General features: G+C 63.8%; 1 protein-coding gene across 4 annotated transcripts in view; it reads right to left on the reverse strand.

Moving 5' to 3' along the window:
- Nucleotides 1-16,105, reverse strand: part of LOC119113210 (orphan steroid hormone receptor 2) — a 17,661-nt gene extending 1,556 nt beyond the window's left edge. The window contains exons 1-5 of one of the 4 annotated variants that reach the window (XM_037237565.1): nt 16,062-16,105; nt 5,676-5,769; nt 3,034-3,473; nt 2,375-2,512; nt 714-1,213 (exon numbers count right to left, since the gene is read on the reverse strand). In XM_037237565.1, coding sequence (XP_037093460.1) covers nt 714-1,213; nt 2,375-2,512; nt 3,034-3,473; nt 5,676-5,704 — 1,107 coding nt within the window. In that variant the 5' untranslated portion in view covers nt 5,705-5,769; nt 16,062-16,105. Of the gene's footprint in view, nt 1-713; nt 1,214-2,374; nt 2,513-3,033; nt 3,474-5,675; nt 5,770-10,985; nt 11,034-11,190; nt 11,246-16,061 lie in introns of those variants that run through there. The other 3 variants (XM_037237563.1, XM_037237561.1, XM_037237564.1) reach the window with 3 other exon arrangements.
- Between the last annotated feature and the right edge of the window lie 5,320 nt (nt 16,106-21,425).

Below are 21,425 nucleotides of genomic sequence, written 5' to 3' on the forward strand. Positions count from 1 at the left end.
GCGCGTGAGGCGACGCTGCGGGCCGCCGCCGGCAGGGGGCAGACACCGCGTGGTGTTCATGTCAAGGCGCAAACACATCAAGGAAACTAAAAAAAAAACGCATCACGGCGTGAGAAGAAAACTCCTGGCAAGAGCAAATATACTAAAAGAACCAAGAAAGAACCCCGCATATTGTTACGTATTTAATTTGACGCCTTTCCGGAATGTCTTCATCGACGCGTTTATCAATGACATTTAGAGGCCTGCAGTGTCCCTGGCCAGCTGAGCAGGATAGCCATATTTAGACGTCCACCACTGCAGGAGTGACAGATAATACCGCATGCCAGGAGCAACCATGGGCTCAGTCTCTGTTCTAGGGCCTTGGGCTCAGTCGTAAGCCCATGACTTGGTAACTTGCTGACTCGCGATTTTTTTCATTCAAAGGAACGATGTTGATCTCAAATCCGCCAAAACATCAGTAAGCTTTTTCCAGGATTTCATGCATGGTATTAAAGCATGCTTTCTTGGATTGGACGCGATGCTGCGTTTCAAAAAGATGCGACGGGACAAAAAGTGACTATGGAAGCCGCCGGTGCTGGACCGTGTGCCGCACGTGACCCCCCGTGTCGTCACCGAGTGGCGGTTGGCCACCCCGGCCATTCGCGACCGGAGGTCAGAGGCCGGGGCCGGGGCCGGGGCCGGGGCCGGGCCGCTCGGGACCGGCCAGCACTCACCAGCCGCAGCCGCGAGACGGGCGTCTTGCGCTCGTGCACGGACGACGAGAGGTGCTGCGTGACAGCCGACAGCAGACGCGGCAGGTCCAGGCTGTCGCGACACTGCACCAGCGCCAGCATGAACAGCTCGGCCCAGCGCGCGCGCGCCAGGCTCTCCTGCACGTCGGACGCCAGCACCTGGAAGGCGGCGATGCTCTTGGCCCAGTTGATGATGGTGATGAGCACGCGCGAGCCGATCTCGGTGATGTAGGACGAATCGATGGCGCTGCTGAACTGCGGCGGCGCTACGGCGAACTGCAGCGTGGCGCCCTCCAAGATGGCGCCGTCCAGCGCGATGACGTCAGCGGCGGCGCCGCCCTCCTCGACCTCCATGATGCGCGTCAGCCGGTCCACCACGCGACTGACGGCCTCCTTGTCGCGGTCCTCGGCGGCCGGCGCTGCCGCCGCCGCCGCCGCTGACTCCTTGCCGTTCTCCACCACCGGCGATACGGTGCCGGAGCCTGCCGGGCCGCGCCACCGTCAGTGGAAGGAGAGCAGCGGCGCCACAGATAGGGCAGCGGCGGCGCAGACAGGGCAGCGGAGCCGTAGACAGGGCAGCGGCGGCGCAGACAGGGCAGCGGCACCGTAGACAGGGCGGAGGCGCCGCAGACAGGGCAGCGGCGGCGCAGACAGGGCGGCGGCGCCGCAGACAGGGCGGCGGCGCCGCAGACAGGGCAGCGGCGGCGCAGACAGGGCAGCGGAGCCGTAGACAGGACAGCGGCAGCGCGACAGGGCAGCGGCGCCGTAGACAGGGTGGAGGCGCCGCAGACAGGACAGCGGCGGCGCAGACAGGGCAGCGGCACCGTAGACAGGGCGGAGGCGCCGCAGACAGGGCGGCAGCGCCACAAATATGGCAGCAGCGCCACAGACAGGGCAGCGGCGCCGCAGACAGGGCGGCGGCGCCGCAGACAGGGCAGCGGCACCGTAGACAGGGCGGAGGCGCCGCAGACAGGGCGGCAGCGCCACAGATATGGCAGCGGCGCCACAGACAGGGCGGCGGCGCCACATACAGGGCGGCAGCGCCACAGATATGTAAGCGGCGCCACAGACAGCACAGCGGCACCAGATAGGGCAGCGGCGCCTCAGATATGGCAGCGGCGCCAGGATGGTGGAGGTGGCCGATCCCGAGCACAGGACGCTGCCAGGACCGGACACGTGCACTGACACCCGGAGCGGCGCAGACGGGTGGGCCCACGATTGAGCGCACTTCGCAGCGTTGACGCGTATGCCGCCGGACGTGACAAGACGGCTAGTAAATGTAGTTTGGGTCACCGACTACACCATCGAAAATGGCTCGTTGCAGAACTCGAGAATCCGGGCTATGAGGCTTGCGTTCGTGCAAAGACGGGTCCCATTCAAGAAGGTGTCACATGTCCACCGCCTCATGTATCAGCCTCGTGCCCCCGACACCAAGTGACGTGAGAAAATCAAGAGTACCGACACCAGGTTGCAACGAAAACGTAACAGCAGAAGGGTTTTTAGCAGACACGTGAGAAAATAGCACAGGGTTTGGAGACAGAAGGTTGCAGTGTTTGCAAATGACGGAGGTTAAAAATGATGTGTAACAAACGCTACCACCAGAAAAAGGAAACCAAACCAAACCGAAACCAAGGCATGCGTACCTCCGATAGGATGCGCCTTACTTTTGACATTCTTGCCATAGCCTCGTTGTACGACGCTGGATTCCATAATGGAATTGATTCTGTCTTGTAGGGTGAAGCGTGGGTTGGACATGTCGGGAGACGGGCGACTTCCGTTCTCTAAAAAAGTCCATCATGCGTAAGAAATAATCACAAAAAGCAAAAACAAACAAAAAAGAATAGACCACACGGGTTGGCTACCACGAAAGAGCTCAGAAGCCGCAACACAACATTTACGTGGGTGGAGGGGGGGGGGGGGGCGGTTTAGGCCAGTATGTCATCACGGGTGGGGTGGGGGGGGGGGGGGAGGGACGGTTTATGCCAGTATGTCATTACGCCCATTCCACGTCTGGCTGCCAATTACTCCGCGGCTAAGCCGCAGCGATCTCCATAATCCATCACCGCCACATAGTTTTATCAACGCAAGAAGTCTTGCGCCAAGAGATTCTCGCAAAGATAACACTAAGCCTCGTCTCCAGCAATGCAATGAAGCGAGACGTATCAGAAACATGAACGTGTTGTTTTTACAAACCGGTTGCCCCTCCCCTCCCCATTCCCCACCTCACGCCCACCTCACCGCGCGGCCCACCAGGCGTCTCGTGACGCGCCAGATGCCCTGCGGCGGCGGGCCGGTCTCTTACCCGTGTCCCGGGGCGTCAGGCTGGGCGACGAGTTGTACTGGTATCCCGGCTGCGGAATGCTCTCGTACAGCCGCTGGTAGCTGAGGCTGCGCAGGTCCTTGCAGTCGCTGCGCATGCCCATCTTGAGACACTTCTGCAGCCGGCAGTACTGGCAGCGGTTGCGGTGGTACTTTGTCACCTCGCAGTCCTTGGAGCCGCGGCACTGGTAGCCCAGCTGCTTGCGGATGGAGCGCTTGAAGAAGCCCTTGCAGCCCTCGCAGCTGATGGCGCCGTAGTGGCGGCCGGAGGCACGGTCGCCGCACACCACGCACACCTCGACGTTGACGGCGCCGCCGCCCTGGTTCAGCCGGTCGGCCAGGAGGTCACCGATCGGCGCGCCGGCGTCCATCTCCTTCAGCCGCGTCGCCCAGTCGGCCGACAGCGCCATGTTGGGCAGCGTGCTGCAACGGCCGGCGACGGTCAGGGACGGCCACAGTGACGGGGGACGGGGGGGGGGGGGCGTCCGGGACGGTCACAGTGACAGGGTACAGGGTCAGGGACGGGCACAGTGACGGGGGACGGGGGGGGGGGGGGCGTCCGGGACGGTCACAGTGACAGGGCACAGGGTCAGGGACGGTCACAGGGTCGGGGACGGGTACAGTGACGGGTCACGGTCACAGAGTCAGGGAGAGGCACAGTGATGGGGCACGGCCACAGGGTCAGGGAGGGCTACAGTGACGGGGCACGGTCACAGGGTCAGGGACGGGCACAGGGTCAGGGAGGGGCACAGGGTCGGGGACGGGTACAGTGACGGGTCACGGTCACAGAGTCAGGGAGAGGCACAGTGATGGGGCACGGTCACAGGGTCAGGGAGGGCTACAGTGACGGGGCACGGTCACAGGGTCAGGGACGGGCACAGGGTCAGGGAGGGGCACAGGGTCGGGGACGGGTACAGTGACGGGTCACGGTCACAGGGTCCGGGAAGGGTACAGTGACTGAGCACGGCCACAGGGTCAGGGAGGGGTACAGTGATGGGGCACGGTCACAGGGTCAGGGACGGGCACAGCGACGGGGCACGGTCACAGCGTCCGGGAAGGGTGCAGTGACGGAGCACAGTCACAGGGTCAGGGAGGGGCACAGTGACAGGACACGGCCACAGAGCCCTGCAAGACACGCAGACCTTGTGGCGGGAACTTTTTACTCCCTGAACGCAGACATCCAGATGCATCAACACAGAGCAGTGCTGCATCAACCCGGAAAGAGTGACGCCAAGGACGAAGCCGGCAGCCGCATTCGAACTGGATGCGCGTCCTGCATTCCAAGTTGATAGAATGAAACAATGCATCAATCGAGCACACCGGTTTCACGCGGGCGGGAAGAGCTCCGTCGGTGCATGCATTTGCATACAACACGGCACATCTCTCCCAGAACGTGCTGAACGTACGCCAGGTGCTCGGTCGTTCAACACCACGCAGAGGTGCGACCAGAACCGGCCTGCCTGGCCGGCGCAGCTTCGCCGGGGCCACGCTGGTGGAATAAGGGCCGCACTCCACAGCTGCACCAGTCACGGAGCCAATCGCCAGCAATGCGACACCCGCGTTGAATGATCGTCGGCGATCAACAAACTGCACCATCAATATCAACCGACAGTTCGCAGTCCCCTCGCGGTCAGCATATCTACTCGCCGTGGTTTGGCCTTGTCGCAGCAAGGCACTAAACGAGGAGACATTTTTTTTGTGATCCGGCTTCTGCCTCCGGTTCTGCCAGATGCCGCTCCGGAGCCGACGGCCAGCTCGCCGGCCGCCGGGGCGGACGACGCGCCACGTGCGGGAGGACGGCCGACGCCAGGTGGCCCGGCCGCCCCGCCCCGCCCCACCCGGAGACACGCTCGACCGGGGCCGCCGCGGCGCCGACCTTTCAAGGAGAGCATCACCATTTTGGCGGTCGGACGGCGGACGTGTGCCGGCGGGGCGGGCCGCCGGGCGGGCCGCCGGGGCGCGCCGGCCGACCTCTGCCCTCCCGGCCCTGGCCGCCCGCTCGCGGCGGCCCACCTCTGACCCGTGACCCGGCCGCAAATGTCGGCACCGCCGGCACGAGCCGCGTCCGCCTCCCGCCATGCCGCCTGTGACTAACACCGGGCCTCCGGGTATCGCCGCATCCTGGTGTCAACGTCTGGCCGGTCGCGCGGCCGCGGAGGCGCGCGCCGACGGCTCCGGCGCCGACGGCCGGCCAACCCACGCGCCCACTCCCGGCCCTCGCCGCCGACACGAGGCCGCCGCTCCACTCCTGACGTTTTTGCAGGGTTGGTGGGCACCAAAAGAATGTAATGACCCGCGGTAATTAACGCCACGAGTCGTTCACGAGGTAGTTATCGATCGCTTCATTTGCAGCATGCAAAACAAGGCGCTAAACTGAGGAACACTCCTCACATGATGAATAATGGCATGCCAGGATGCTTCATTAAGAACATGACTGCAAATGCCGAACTGTTACGACGATGTTCATAGTTCGCAGGTGCACGACACAGTTTCCTGATGGTGTCTGCAAAGACAAATTACGACCTTGCCCGCGGAACACCTCCCATCGACTGAGGTTCTCGAGTCCACGTCCCGGGAGCAGCACGATGCGGCAGCACGAGCGCGAGATGTTAGTGTGCACCTCACCTGAAGGGAGAAGCGATGGACGACGACATAGCCAGCGAGTTGCCGAGGAAGGAGCTGTTGACGCTGTCGTCGGCGGCTGACGCTGCGCCATCGCCTGAGGGCACACGCCAACGGCAAGTCAAGATAACGAACATCACCCACTTCCTGGCACTCGCCGAAGTTCACCATGCTCCGGACAGAGCTGAATGCGTAATTTACAAGAGCGGGAGAGAGAGAGAGAGAGAGAGAGGAGAGGAAGAGGAGATATAAGAGAGAGAGAGAGAGAGAGAGAGATAGAGAGAGAGAGAGAGAGAGATGATAGAGAGAGAGAGAGAGAGAGAGAGAAGAGAGAGAGAGCGAGAGAGAGAGATGATGAGAGAGAGAGAGAGAGAGAGAGAGAGAGAGAGAGAGAGAGAGAGAGAGAGAGAGAGAGAGAGAGAGAGAGAGAGAGAGATAGAGAGAGATGAGAGAGAGAGAGAGAGAGAGAGAGAGAAAAAAAGAGAGAGAGAGAGAGCAGCCAAGTGAGCGGTCCGTCGCAGCGGGACAGCTAAGGATAACACAGACGCTCAGCGTGAAAGGCGCACGATGGTGGGGGTGGGGGTGGGGGTCAGCCGAAGGGCGGGGGGGGGGGCGGGTGGAGAGACACCCTGGTTAGTCTTCTTATCGCTCTCATGCACGTTAGTTATTCAGCATACCGGCATGATTCCATTGTTAGCTACAATCCTTCCTAAGGGTAGCTTAACAATGACATCACACCGGAGGAGACAGGCGGATCCAATGGAGCGATCTGCACCTCAGCGCGTCGACATACAGCCACTCCGCCGCACGCGCTACTAATGGACCGGCCAGCACATCAGTACGACACCACGGGCCGGAGAGAGGACGCATCCGATCTGTGACCGCTAATGGACACATCTGACCAGGCGGCGGCGCCGCGACAGACGGTGGATCGGCACCACTCGCTGCCGGAGCCGACCTCCGTCCAGGGTCACGGCCCGGTGCCAGCCAGGAAGCCAGCGGTCCGGACACGCCCACCGCGCCGCGTCGTGTGCGCCGGGGTCCCTCCGTCCGCGGCCCAGCGATCGGGTCCGGTTGTCTGTTCCGCCGTCCTCGCGTCCGTTGTCCAGGAGCGTTCGTCCGCACACAAGCGCCCGCGTGCCCCTTCCAGTCGGTGCCTCCACACATCCGCGTCTGTCGGCACGGCCGTGCGTCTGGTGGCCGGCGCGTCCGCGCCCCATCGGCCGCCTCAAGCCGGGGCGAGGCGGGCGGCCTGGCCGCGCGGCCCGCCGCCTGTCAGCTGCTGTGACCTTGGTCGGTCGCGCGCGGGGCGTCCGCTGGCCCGGGGCGGCGGCGGCGGCGGCCGGGGCCCGCGGCCGGGCCACGAGCCGCAGCCGCACGCGAGCCGCGTCTTAGCCGGCACGAGACGGCCGACACATGGCGCGGGGCAATGACCAGCAATCCCAGGGCGACGCCGGCCGCCCCCGCTCGGCGGAGCCGCCCGGGGACCGCCGTACCCCGGCCGGCAGCCCGTCGGACCGCTACCGGGAGCCGGGCCCCCGCCTGCAGGCCGCCGCCGCCGCCGCCGCCGCCGCCGCCGCCGCCGGCGGCAGTCTGTGACGGCCCGATGCGTGCGAGCGCGCCCGAACCGGGTCACCGGCTGACCCGGCTGCCGGCCACGGCTGGCCGGCCGGCGTAAACAGAGGGCCAGCGGCGGCGGCGGCGGCGGCGGCGGCACCCCGCCGCAGGCCCGCACACCGCCACGCTCCACTCGCGGCCCCGCTGGGACCGGGGACGGACGGAGGGCAAGACGCCGGAGGTCCGGAGGATCCGAGGGGCGGAGGGTCGGGGGGTCGCGGGCTCGGCGGTCGGGGGGTGGGAGGGACGGAGGGTCGGGGGTCGGAGGGACGGAGGGTCGGAGTGACGGAGGGTCGGTGGGTCAGGGGTCGGAGGGTCGGAGGGACGGAGGGACGGAGGGACGGAGGAACGGAGGGACGGAGGGACGGATGGACGAAGGGACGGGGGGGCCGGTAGGTCCGAGGGCCGGAGGACGGACGGTCGGAGGGTCAGGAGGTCAGAGGGTAGGGCGGACACGGCCGGGAGGTCTTCCAGGCCGGCCAGCGGAAATGCCGATCCCAGGGGCGGACGAGATCGCCACCTGATAGTCCGCGGTGCCGGCCGATCCCCTGGACTTTGCGGCGAGCGGGTTTGCTGGGGGAACTGGACGGATGGCACCTTCCGCATTGTTTGGAGAGAACACAACTTACTGGGTGGCGGGGCCGAGGTCAAGTCACGTGCGCATGCGTTGAACTCCACGCTGTGCATGACGCCGTGCCGCACCAGCCCCATCTATATCGCCAGTGACTCGGGGCGCGGCTCGGGCTGGTCGCCTGCCGCCCGTGGTTCAACACCATTGGATTGTGGGGCCATATGCGACTACGTTTTCAACCGCGTTAAAAGTTACTACCTTTAAAAAACATGCATGAGGAACAGCTTGGTGTCGCCCGTCAAAACTGACCAATGTAATGTTTTCCAACGGATTTTGAGCGGCCAGTCTATTCTGCTGTATCCGTGCTGGCTGCCTCCCTGCGCCGCCTGTGCTCTATACGCAGGGAGGTGGGGAGGCGGGGAGGCGGGGAGGCTAGGGGACCTTTGTACCGAGTTCCTTGGTAACGGCGCACGGAAAGCCAGTGATAAGTCGGGTCGGGTCGGCCCGGGACGCCAGGGCAAAGGTCAGGTGACGCTGGCCAGCCGCTGACACAACATTCAGGGGCGCACATACACACGGCACAAGACATGCTCATCTTACTCCAAGCACTAAGCCTTCGCGCCGGAGCCCACGCCTCGGGCGAGGCGGCCCCCTGACCGCTGCGGCCGTCACAGCGCCGGTGACGGCCGCGACGCCGCGCCATCGCTCGGCGTCTTTGTCGGCGCGCGCCCCGTGCGGCGCTGCCCCGGCGCGCGCCCGTGCGGCGGCCGCCGCCGGAGGGGCGGGCGCGGGCGTGTTTGTGGCTCGGTGACCGCGGGCCGTGTCAGCCGATAGCCGGCCCGCTATCGGGCGACCGGGCGGCCGCGGGTTATCGCGCCGCCGGCGCGCGCACCACCAACCCTCAACTGGGCTAACTAAACAGCGGCGCCGTCCCGCGCGCCGTCCGGCCGCCCGGTCAGCCGCGCGCAAACAGGCCGGGACGCTGACCCCGGCCACCGGGGACATGACCCGCGCCCCCCCCGCCCCCTCCCCAAACACACGCGCGCGAGACACCGAGGCCGAGGGGAAATGACCGCTGACCGGTCCAGCACCGCACGCAGATCCCGGGCAGCACGGCCAGGCAGGCCGGTGCGACCCCCACCCGCCTCCGTCACCAATCAGCGGCACGCACCACCGGCGGCTCGAGACCGACGGTTCCACCGACCAACCACCGGCCTTCCTGACAGCTAAGACGCCGGGTCTCGCCCATCAGCCCCACAGCACGGCGCACGCACGCTGGTAGGACCGCCTGAGGGCTGTCCGCGACCCCAGCGTACCGTAGAGGCCACATCGCCGAGCGGCAGGCTTTCCCCGAGCGGCCCCGCCGTCCGTCCGGCGGCTGGTCAGTGACAGCGGGCTTCGATGACAGAGCTGCCGGCGCCGATCCGGTGACCGACAGCCGCATCGACCCGAGCGTCGCCCACGCGGCCGCCCGGCCATGTCGTGACCTTTGGCCGCCCCCGGCCACTGGCGGCCGAGGGCACTCAGCGCCAGCTCGGCACCGAGAGCCCGGTAATGACGCCGGGCCGCCCGGGGGCTTCTCGAGCGATGAATGAGTAAGTCGGCTGGATAGGTATCGGTCGCGGGGCTGCGGGACGCTTCTCCACGGGTCTCCAGCCGGTGGTCCGGGTGTCACGCGACCGCGGCGACCGCCCGCGCCCCAGGCGCTGCTGACGTCACGACCGGAGGTAATTTAGCGCCGCGCCGCGCTGACCGCGCCCGGGGCGCGCGAGCCCGGCCGGCCGCGGCGCCGGGCCGCGACGCGTGGGGACGCCGCCAACAGGCGCCGGCGCCGCACGTGTTCCGGCCGGGCCGACGCCGGGGGCGGCTGGTGCGGCGGCCGGCCGCCGGCGGCGCTCGCGGCCGGCCGGGCCCGGCTGTGCCGCCGACCCGACCTCCAACAAAGAGCGACGCCCGCCGCTGCAACCGTCCGCGTAAAAAGCGACCTATTTTTACCGGGTCTGAGCGACCGGGGCGGAGCGTCCGGCTCGACCAGCGCGCGCGATCAATACGGCCGACCCGCGACCGGCGCGCCGCCCGGTCACGGCGAGGTCACGCGGCGCCGGCGGCAGCGCGGCGGCGCCACCGGCCGGCCGGCCGCCAAGGCCAGCCGCCTCGGGTCAGGCCCGGCGCACCCGGCGCCCGCCGACCTTGTGTCCGCCCGCCAATGGCGGCGCGCCGCCTCAGGGGTCACGCCGGCCGGCCAACATGGCGACCGCGGGGCGCGGCGGCCGCGCGGTCGGCCGAGCGGGGCCCGGCGGCGCCGCTGCAGCCGACGGCCCAGCCGCCGCCACGTCGGGGCGCCGGGCGTGCCGGGCCGGCCACTCCGAGAAGTCGATGTGGAAATAACCGGGGGGCCAGGCCCACGTAGCGCCGTCGCACGAGGTGCAGCACGTCCGTTCTCAACCCGCCGCTCCGATCGCACCCGCACCAGGCCCGGCCGCGGGCCACGCAGCGCCGTCGGTGCCGTCGTCTCCCCGCCGCCGGGTCCGACGCAGGCGGCGCGTGCGGCCGCAGACGGGGCGGCGCGCGCGCTGCAGCGCGGCCGCCGAGGGGAGACACCTGCGCCGCGTCCACGGCCGGCGCGGGGGCAGCGGCCTGGGGGGACGCCGACGCCGCCGGCCCGGATATTGGCCCCGGCCTGGTGAGGGGACAGCTGACGCCGTAGCGTGCCGCAGCGCACGCGTCCGGGCGTAGTGGCACCTCTTTATAACAGGCCGGTGTGGCATGCGTACAAACGGCTGCCAGCTACGGATACGGGTCCCAGCAACAAAAAAAGAACAAAAAAGAGAAGCGACCACGTGCTGTGTACCCCACATGGCTTATGATATTGCCCGGCATCGTCCTGCAAGCTAGATTAATGGGAGCGTTCGTCACGCACAGCGCACGGTCATTTGGCAACAGCTCGCCGCAGAGCCACGGTCCGCCAAGTAAGAGGCAGCAGCAGCGCCCCCCCCCCCCCCCTCCGTCCGCACACACGACACACGCTGCCCCGGTGACGGCAGTGCCAGCTTCCCGGACGGGCCGGGCGGCTTCCAGCTCTGAGCACGTGGCGCCCCCAGACTCCAAACGCGTCCGACACTAACCTCGCCCAACACCGGCCCAAAATCAATAGCATCTGGGCCGGGCCGCGCTCCCCTCCGCGCCGCCTGTTTTTGCCAGCCCTGCCGTCGGAGTCGACACAACAAATTAAAATCGATACGGGCGCGGTGTACCCTCGCAGGGCCCGCGCGGCCGCCCCGTGAATCAGCCCGGCGCGGCGTGACGTCACGCGCCGCAGCCAGCACTCACCGCTGCCGTCCGAGTCGCCGTTGTGCGGCTCCGCCTCCTCCATCGGCTCGCTTTTGACCGACACCTCGGCGGCGGCGGCGGCCGCCATCCGGGTCATGCTAGGTCAGCGGCGAGCGGGCCGGCGGGCGGACGTCACTGCCCGGCGGCGGGGCTCGGGCGGGCGGAGCGCGCGCTGCCCTGACCTGCCGACGGCGCGCCGACCCGAACACTGGCGGGCGCCGGCGGCCGCGCCGGCCCCGCGCCGCCAGATGGCCTTCGGTACAGCGGCGCCGCCGGCCGCCCGGCCGTGTCACGGCGCGGCGTTGGCGCACGCCCGCGCCGCCGACACGTTACGTTATTGGCGACGGCTAGGTCGGTCACTGAAATACCGGCAGCGTAGATGGTGCGGAAGCGGGGACCGGCGGCCCGCGGCGCGACGCCCTCCGTCTGCCACCAGGAGCGAAGCCGCACACGGCGCGGACTCCGACGAGCTCCGCGGACTCCGACGAGCTCCGACGAGCTCCGTGGACTCCGCGGCGCAGCTTCCGACCCGCGTGCGACTTCGCCTGCAACAAAGCACGCAGGAGCACCGCGTTCTGGCGGGGGCCACGGCTCCCGAAGGCCCGGGCGGGCGGTGCTGACCGACTCTGCGGCCTCCCATCATCGCAGGTCGAACGGCGAGGCGGCGAGCGGATGCATGGACGATGGCGGCGCGCCTCCCCGCCCAATCGCTCAACGCCGCAGGAAACGGCCAGCTGTTTACTGCCCCGGGGTCAGAGTCCTCGTGCTCTTCAGGGCTGGCGAGTGCCCCAGCTGACCTCCGACTGACCTTTGGCAGCTGGGCGCTGATGCCGTGACCTGCTGAAGTGACAGCATCTCTCCGAGCCGGGCTCAGCGGAGCTGTAACCTGCTCGGGAGTGGGGGACCGGGTGGAAGGTGGTGAGAGAGGGAGGGGAGGGGGGACAGCCGTAGGCGGCCCCTGCTCCGGATCTTCGCAGGGCTCCCAGCTATGATCTGATACGAAGCGAGAATTTTAACGGCACCTGTCCGGACCCACATCTGACCCCGGAGGTCGACAGCTGCAGCTGACCGGGCCATCGGCCGTCGCTGCACCCGGTCCCTCTGACCTCCGCCCGACCTGCAGACAGCTGACACCCGCCCCCCCCCCGCCCCCGCCTCCGTCCAGCGCTGACCTGCCGTCCGACCTCAGGGGCCGGTTGTTGTGGGAACGGGTCACGTCCCGGCGGCGGCGCGGGCCGCCCGGAGGTCAGGGCGCCCCGTCACCCCGTACGGGCACGCTCGCTGGCCACGAGGTCATGGGGGGCGGCCGTGCCAGGTGGCGCTCCGGCCAGGCGAGGGCAACTGCGACGCTGCAGTGTGAGTGGCCGCGATGTCACAGCCTCGGCTTCACCGGCCGCGCCGCGCCACCCGCAAACCCGAACGTCGGTTGGACAAGCACGGACGGCGAGGAAACCAGTCCGAGTGAAGACGTGCTGATGCAGATGCCGGACGTTGCGTGTCTTGGTTGACCACTGCTTTGCTCAACATCCGATGAGGCATCCGAATGCACACAACAAACGCTGGAAGGAGTAATCCATCCATTCCGCAGGCTAAGTCCAGCCGTCTTTGTTGTTATTTTAGTGCAAGGTCAGACCGGTCCCAGGAAAATGTGCTTTCAAGCCAAGATTCCAGCTGCAAAGCCCATACCTTCGACCAGTCCAGCGGCCACGGACAGCCCCGGGCGACCGCTAGCCCTCACGTCCAGCCGTACGCGCACGCACGTCCCCGCCGGCCGTGCGCGCACGTCCACCCCAGCCAGCCGTGCGCGCACGCCCACCCCAGCGCGCCCACATTTCAAACACGGGCGCCGGACGGGTGTTATACAGGGCAGTAGCGTACTGGGCCGGACGGGCGTTATACAGGGCAGTAGCGTACTGGGCCGGACGGGCGTTATACAGGGCAGTAGCGTACTGGGCCGACTGGCCGGCACACAGCGGGGAGCACGCCCAGCCCGCCCGCTCGTCCAGCCCAGTCCACACCCCAGCGCCGTGCTAATGGATCGGCCGACAGAAAAATCGACGAGAAAACCCGTTCTGTAGGTCTGGCCGCGACAGCCAGCGCCCGGCGGCGGCCGCTGCGACGTTCGGCGCTGCTGCAGACTCGGCGATGCTGGACGACAGCTTGGGTCGGGGAGGCCCTGGTCCTGGTCAGGGAGGCCCTGGCGACAGGGCCCGGCACACAGCGCCCCGCCCACGCACTCACGCCCGCCCAGCTCATGCCACCGGAGGTCGAGCCACTGCGCCATCGACGACCGGCTGAGCCACGGAGCTGTGCATTGCGAGGTGTGAGTTCGATGCCAGTCGCAGAAAACTTTCACTGGAGCCGATTTGTACGTACTAGGGCGTGGCGAAGGTCTTCCCCTAGCCCCCAACTAAGCACCTTTAGCAGCTGCATGCATCCGTAAATAACCTGGCAATCATCATCAAGTCACGTCCGACTCTCAATCCCGCAGCGGGATTGCGTAAGCCCGGCTTTGAGCAGCCGGAGACGATCCATATGAATGCAAGACGCGCGCCAGCCGGGAGCAGGCCGCCGGGGCTCGGCACCAGCCCCGCTCTCCGGCGCCAAACACACGGGACAGGACGCAGGACAGGACGGACGCCGACTGCGTGACCCGGCGCCCTCGTCGGCGGCTGACCGGCCGGCCGGACGGGGCACCTGACGGGCCCAGCCCGCTGACCTCGAACAGTCGGACCTGCTGACCTCGGGCGGTCAGTAGAGGGCACATGGAGAGAGGGAGAGAGGGAAAGAGAGGGCCGTGATGTCATGACGGCCTGGCGACAGGCTGAGCAACGAAAAGATTTCGGACAGAGCGGGGAGAACTTGAAGGATTAGAGACCAAAAGAGCGCTAATCCCAACCAAACAAAAAGGCTAGCCATCCTAGAATTAGTATGAACCTGCGACGTTTGTCCACGAGTAGACCTCACACTTTGACCGCAATCACAGGCGTAACGGAAAACTACTTGCCTGTAGCGCACGACAACCATTAACACTACCAACGCCAGACTTGCGCTCGACTCCCAGTGAGGTTGGAGTCGACTCCAGCTCTATGTAGTCCAGGTGGAATTGCTTCCCTTCAAAATGCGTGCGAGTTGGAATCCCAGCTGAGTCAACCGCATTCAGTCCGATCATCGGTCGCTCCACCCAAATATCAACGAAAGTAAAAGCGCTGCATTGCATCCTGGCAGCTCTTATGTGCATGTACAACAAATGAACACCTGATACGCGGCTAGCTATCTTTTATCAAATCTATGATCTGCACAGGCCTTTACAGAGGTCAGAGAGGTGTATCTTCGAAGCTGTTATGAACGAGATCGACCTAACTGGAGCCTATCCCGGAGCCGAGCCATACCTCTCAGAGTCGGAATCGGAGTCGGTTCAAAACTATCCTGCGCTGTCCCGAATCCGGGTCGGAATCAATCACATACGCCGCGAGTGATAGTCGGAACCGATTTCTGGGGAGCTGGCTCCAGCGCGAGCCCCATTACCGCACGCATGACGCGCCAGTGACCACACTCAGAGAGAGCAACGCGCCGATGCGCCTACGCAACTTTCCGAGCTTGCAACGCATGTCCGGCTTCTTAAACCCATCGAAATGATAAGGCCACTTACGAATTCATCTCGTGCGCCAGCCCAGGCCGTAAACAAGTCAGTTTTGTCAAGGTCTTTGAGTCGTGTGTTAGATACGTTTCCAAAGGTCCGTTGTGGATTTATTTAACATGTTGACGTGTCGCCCGCGGCGCTAACTCGTGCGTCTTCGGCAGGCGCGCGTGGCTAGGCCGCGCCCGCCCGACTCGGCCGGCCGTCGGCAGGGGTGGTGTGGGCGGGACGGTGGCCGGGCGGCGTCAGGGCGTGTCTTAGATGGCAGCGCCCGCGGCGCCGGTGACCACGGTCCGCTCCGTTTCCGGGCGGCGTCGCTGGCTGACCTCGAGTGGGTCCCGCTACCATTCGGAGGTCACGGGGCGGCGGCGGCTGCGGCGGCGCGCAACAACAGAGCGCGCCGCGTGCCGGCGCGGACGACCCGCCGCGCTATCTGCCGTCAACAGAGGCGGTGGCCGCGCCCGGCCGGCCGCCGCCGCCGAGAAAGTGCTCACAGGCTTAGAGCACAGTGTCACGGCACAACTGGACAGGCCGGCCGTGCGACGACCGGCCGGCGCCAAGGTCACCGCTATCGGGGGGAAAATCGGCTGAGAACAGCGCGCCGGCCGCTGCCCCCGGCCGGCGGGGCCGGAGCTGACCGGCCAGGTGCCGCCGCCGCCCCAGTGCGGCCGGCCGCCGGCAGCTGGCGGCGCCGGCGCCCCTCGCCCGCCCCGCCGGCCTCCGCCCGCGGCCCATCTCCTCTCCTGTTTTTGTGTAACGCCGGCCGGCGCGGGGCCGCGCGCATACCGGGCCGGCCCGGACCGGCCTGCGGGCCCGGCCGCCCTGCCCCCGGTCCCGGCGCGCCTCACAAAAGCGCCGGACGCCGTCGCCAGGGGAGGACCCACAAAGGCCCGGTCGGGGCACTGAACCATTACTCGCCGTCGACACTGGGGGGCCCATTTTACCCCGGAATCCGCTTTATGGCGAGAAAAAATCTAAGGGTTATTGAGGCCGTGCAAAAGGGCCGGCCGGGATAAATATAGCGTGTCACCAGAAAGCGTAGATCCAGGGCGAACGAGGCCACGGCCCGAGTCGCACAAAGAGCCTGGCCGGCCGGGGCGGCAGCACGCCGACCCGGCCGAGGCCCGGCGCCCGGCGCTCCCCTCGCCGGCCGACGATGACCTTCGCCTCCCCTTGCGGCGCGCGCCCCGCCGCCGTCCCCCACGCGCGCGGTCACGTGACCGGGGCTCACCGTCGGTCTCGGCGGCGGCCGGCAAGCCGCGCGGTGAGGGCTCGGGCTAGGGCGGCGGCGGCGGCGGCGGCGCATCGGTGGCGGCGGCGCTCATGTCTGGCCGCGACCCGGCTGCCGCGCGCCACCTCCTGTGGACACGGCGGCCAGGTCACGGCGCGCGTCGGCAGGTCAGGACGGCAGTGGCGGATCCAGGGCGGGCCGAAATGGACGCACGCCCACTGTGGTGAAGAAAAAAGACATGACAAAAATAAGCCTCCCCGGAAGATTTGTGGAAATACCCTACATTAAGTTAGCCTGGAAGCGTTTGCTGTCGTTTTATCCACCATCTCTTCAGATTGCTAGTTCTATCCTTCTTAGCAATGGCGAATGGTGAGCGTTGTCCATAGATGTGCGCAATGATGGAATTCAAGCTTGTGATTAGCGCGTTAGATTTCTTACCTGTTGCTCTGAGCGACGCACTTCCGCGCTGTTTTAAACTGTTAGCTTCTTCTGCCATACTGCTATGAGGCATTCGCGAGCTTGTTTTCAGCTGCTGATACATCCGTGTTTATAGGCCATCGTATAGCCTGTTCACTGGAGAGGTGGTGCCTTACCAGTCGTGGCATTTAGCCTCCCCAGTCGAAACGATACTGAGACGCGAGAATAACTTTACGGAACTGCGTAGTGTTCACGGAATGTTATGGGTGAGCGGAACATCCAAAATTGTGCTCAAAGAAAAAACACAAATCATAGGTATATATGTCACCCACGACACCTGCTTTTCTTGAAGGGGATGAAGTTCTCCTCGGTCACCAGGCTTGCCCCCCCCCCCCCCCTAGAGCCGCCGGATCCGCCTCTGCACGACGGTGGTGAAATTGGCTTCGGGCAGCGTGAGGTCGCCAGTTGCTAGGGAAGTTGCGACTTTTAATCGCGACCATGCTAAAAGGTCAGAAGAGTCAGAAGCTAATAACAAACAGTCGAGAGCGCTTGGGAGTTGAATGTGTTTCGAGCCCCCTCCACACACAGGCGATCAATCCCACCGGCCGTCCACGGGCCTTTTAACGGGCGTCTCAGAGCAGTGACGTGCCGAGATGGCCAAATATTCGTCCGCGGGCCCATAGTAGGACATCACTTAAAGACAAAGCAGAGCGTTCCGCGGTTCGGTAAGCGGTGGAGGGCGGCGAACTCCTATATTCAGACACCAGCCACCAGTAAGCCGCCTTGTGGGACGCGATGAGTAATAACGGACGTGGATTATCACTTCGGCACTCTCATGCGGGCGGGAAACAAAACAACTGCGGAGGAATTTGGGAATCAATGCAAATAGTTCTTACCAATGCCCTGGAAGTTTCATGGAAGTTCAGCAATAAGGAGATCCAGTGATACAACACAGCTCGCAAATCCTATCGTTTCAAACAACCCATCAGATATGGGGCCTAACGATCACAGTACACGTAAAAGGCGAACTTGCGAGCACCGTTTTCCATGCTGTGACCAGCGTATTCCAAAGGCGCAGTGATTTCTGGTGTCGAGAGGTCGAAACGAACTGAATTATACGCCTGTGCAACAACGAACTGAGCTACACGCCTGTGCAACAACGGACTAAGCTACACGCCATTCAACGGCCTAAGCGTTTGGCTCAGGCCGCCGAGTGCCGTGTCCGGAATCCGAGGCGAACAAGCTGACGCTCGACGTTCCCCGCTTGATGACCGGCGGACTCGCCGACTTGACGGCGGACTCGCCGAACTGACGATCGATCGGCGATTTGCACGCGGTACACTCGGCTGTACCGTGCGTTCGCTCCGCTGCTCAGTTGCTCAGTGCAGTTGTGCCGTGACTCCCCCACCTCCTTATCGCTCTAACAGCCAGAACTTGACAATCAATGCTCACAAACGCTCCAACATATATCACAAACTGGCGCATCCGTGGTTTGCGCCTAACGAGCGCCGACGGGTGCGCAAATCGACTCATATTCTACCCAGCACGGCTGTGCCCGCCTTCCACTGTCAAATGGTGTTCGTTTCGTGTCACTGAGATCCCAATTAATCGTGACCTGGACCGAGTTTCAATCCACATTACGCAGCTTTTCCGTATCACCCGAATTTTTCATTGATAGTCGAATGGGGACGTCTATTTTTTGTCTGCATTGCAATATTACACGAAAAGCAAGCCCCATTACACAGCTTGCATGCAAATGCCTTAAAATTGATGCAGCACGTTGAACGAGCCGAGCTGTCTGTTGTTTAAACCGCATCAATCTGCAATCAGCAGTTGCAAAGATAAAGTTGCTTCTTAAAACCATGCCGAGCGGCACCGGATCATTCAAGTTCAGTATTTTTAACTGTTCGAATAACACTCGGTTGTTTCCTCGCTCGTAACAAAAGAGAACACGATGATGAAGAGAGCGACGGTAATGTCCTGCACAGATGTGGATGATATTCGGTAGTTGTTATCAGTTTGCACGCATTCGCTTGATTCAGAGGGTGCTAAATTAAACGTTACTGACAGCGTGGTCGGGCAACATGAGCTGCGGGGGATTCGCATGGGCTTCTCATATTTTGAGTACCCATAACATACAATTTAAGACATTCGTAGGCACGACAGCAGTATCGCGTCAGTGTGAGCACGGCAGCAGTACCTCGTCAGTGACCATGGCAACAGTACCTCGTCAGTGTGAGCACGGCAGCAGTATCTCGTCAGTGTGAGCACGGCAGCCGTACCTCGTCAGTGTGGGCACGGCAGCAGTACCTCGTCAGTGTGATCACGGCAGCAGTATCTCGTCGGTGTGAGCACGGCAGCAGTACCTCGTCAGTGTGAGCACGGCAGCAGTACCTCGTCAGTGTGAGCACGGCAGCTGTACCTCGTCAGTGTGGGCACGGCAGCAGTACCTCGTCAGTGTGAGCACGGCAGCAGTATCTCGTCAGTGTGAGCACGGCAGCAGTATCTCGTTAGTGTGAGCACGGCAGCAGTACCTCGTCAGTGTGATCACGGCAGCTGTACCTCGTCAGTATGGGCACGGCTGCCGTACCTCGTCAGTGTGAGTACGGCAGCAGTATCTCGTCAGTGTGAGCACGGCAGCAGTACCTCGTCAGTGTGAGCACGGCAGCAGTACCTCGTCAGTGTGAGCACGGCAGCAGTACCTCGTCAGTGTGAGCACGGCAGCAGTATCTCGTCAGTGTGAGCATGGCAGCAGTACCTCGTCAGTGTGAGCACGGCAGCTGTACCTCGTCAGTGTGGGCACGGCAGCAGTATCTCGTCAGTGTGAGCACGGCAGCAGTACCTCGTCAGTGTGAGCACGGCAGCAGTACCTCGTCAGTGTGAGCACGGCAGCTGTACCTCGTCAGTGTGAGCACGGCAGCAGTATCTCGTCAGTGTGAGCACGGCAGCAGTACCTCGTCAGTGTGAGCACGGCAGCTGTACCTCGTCAGTGTGGGCACGGCAGCAGTACCTCGTCAGTGTGAGTACCGCAGCAGTATCTCGTCAGTGTGAGCACGGCAGCAGTACCTCGTCAGTGTGAGCACGGCAGCAGTACCTCGTCAGTGTGAGCACGGCAGCAGTACCTCGTCAGTGTGAGCACGGCAGCTGTACCTCGTCAATGTGAGCACGGCAGCAGTACCTCGTCAGTGTGAGCACGGCAGCAGTATCTCGTCAGTGTGGGCACGGCAGCCGTACCCCGCCAGTGTGATCACGGCACCAGTATCGTGTCAGTGTGGGCACGGCTGCCGTACCTCGTCAGTGTGGCACGGCAGCAGTACCTCGCCAGTGTGGGCACGGCAGCCGTACTCGTCAGTGTGGACACAGCTGCCGTACCTCGTCGGTGTGGACACTGCAACTATATCGTGATAACGTGGGCACGGCAGCAGTACCGTGTCAGTGTGGGTACGGAAGCAGCGTCGTGCCAGCGTAGGCACGGCAGCAGCGCCTCATCAGCGCGGGAACAGCAACCGCACCCCGCCAGTGTGGGCACGCACGGCAGCTAGGCAAAGGCAAGACCCAGCGGCGGGCTGTGGAGGAGCCGGTCGCTCGCCGGGCAAGCGCCAACTAATTCGGACACAGCGTCGGTTCCCCGGACACCGGGGACAAGACAGCCGCTAGTCGGAAACAGCGGCCAGCGGACTCGAAGCCTCCGCCCAGACCCTGCGCATAAGTCTGGAGCGAGATGCATGGCCCGCATGTGGTAAGTAGTTTCTCGGCATGAGTGAGACTCCGCGGGGTCGCAGTCATACCGCAGGCGCTCTGAAATGGTCGCCTCCACAGCCGAGGACGATGCGGCGAAGCTTCAGACCATGGTCCCTGCAACTTCAAGCCAAAGCGTGTGCTCAACGCCACTTCTCAGAATATTTGTTCAAATCGATTGCGCGTGGCGTTGAGCACATCGATTTGAACAAATATTCTGAGGAATCGATGCCAGCTTATTTGACTGGTACGTGCAATGACGAAGCCGGAGACAAATTAAGTCAGCCATTTCACTCAAATTAAGTCGTCAACACACACAAATTAAGTCGTCGACTACTCAGAGTACCCCTTACGGTGATCTCACAAGCAAGTTGCATCATTTCGGGTTACATTTCAGCCATTATTGGGTTGCATAACACGAGAGGCCGGATAGTTAAGTCAGGTGCATAATACGGTACATATGATAACTTCACCGAAGTAAATCATGTGGTTTACCTTGGTGGAAGACATTGAGTACAAATCCTATTCACTGTTGTACACTCACCGAATTACTCACGCGTTTTTTGATACATCTGGCATTACTCGCAAGACTGTGCAATAACGGCGACTTGGCGGCAGCCTGTCGCTGTAGTACGCTGCGCCAGGGGCCATACGGGGGTAGTGGTGTGTTTCAGGTGCCGTAAAATACGGAGCGGCGCCATACCACACAAATGGAGTACCAGTACGGACCTGACTGATGCCAGCAGTGAAACAGTGCTTTATCTCGGACACTATGCGCGTTCAGTGCGTTCATCGTCGCATAGCTGTTACGTTCTGGACAGTTTTTGTTGGTCGCGTTCTGCGGGGCCAGTTGTCCGTCCCACATCGAACGCGCTCTTCGCGTGTGCGAGGTTGCTTGCATTTTCCCACAATATGCCCACCCTTGACTGTTTGCTACATTTGCATCAACTGAATTTGCAGATGCGCTTTCCTCCGCTTCACCAGAACACAGGTGAATACAAGTCTGCACATCGCGTAGGCGCGGACGCGCTCCGCCACTGCCATCCAAATCGCTTACGCTGAAATTAACTCCGTATTTGAAGCACATCTTGAGCATGCGAAACCGGAGTTGACAACGAAATGTGGATCAATGGTTAAACCAGGACTTCACTTAATGCCATACCTCAAGAGGGGTCAGAGTCGACCCCACTGGAGCGCGGTCGGACAGCA

Source organism: Pollicipes pollicipes, unplaced genomic scaffold (assembly GCF_011947565.3).
Source record: "Pollicipes pollicipes isolate AB1234 unplaced genomic scaffold, Ppol_2.1 Scaffold_7261;HRSCAF=8764_pilon_pilon_pilon, whole genome shotgun sequence".
Lineage (NCBI taxonomy): Eukaryota > Metazoa > Arthropoda > Thecostraca > Pollicipedomorpha > Pollicipedidae > Pollicipes > Pollicipes pollicipes.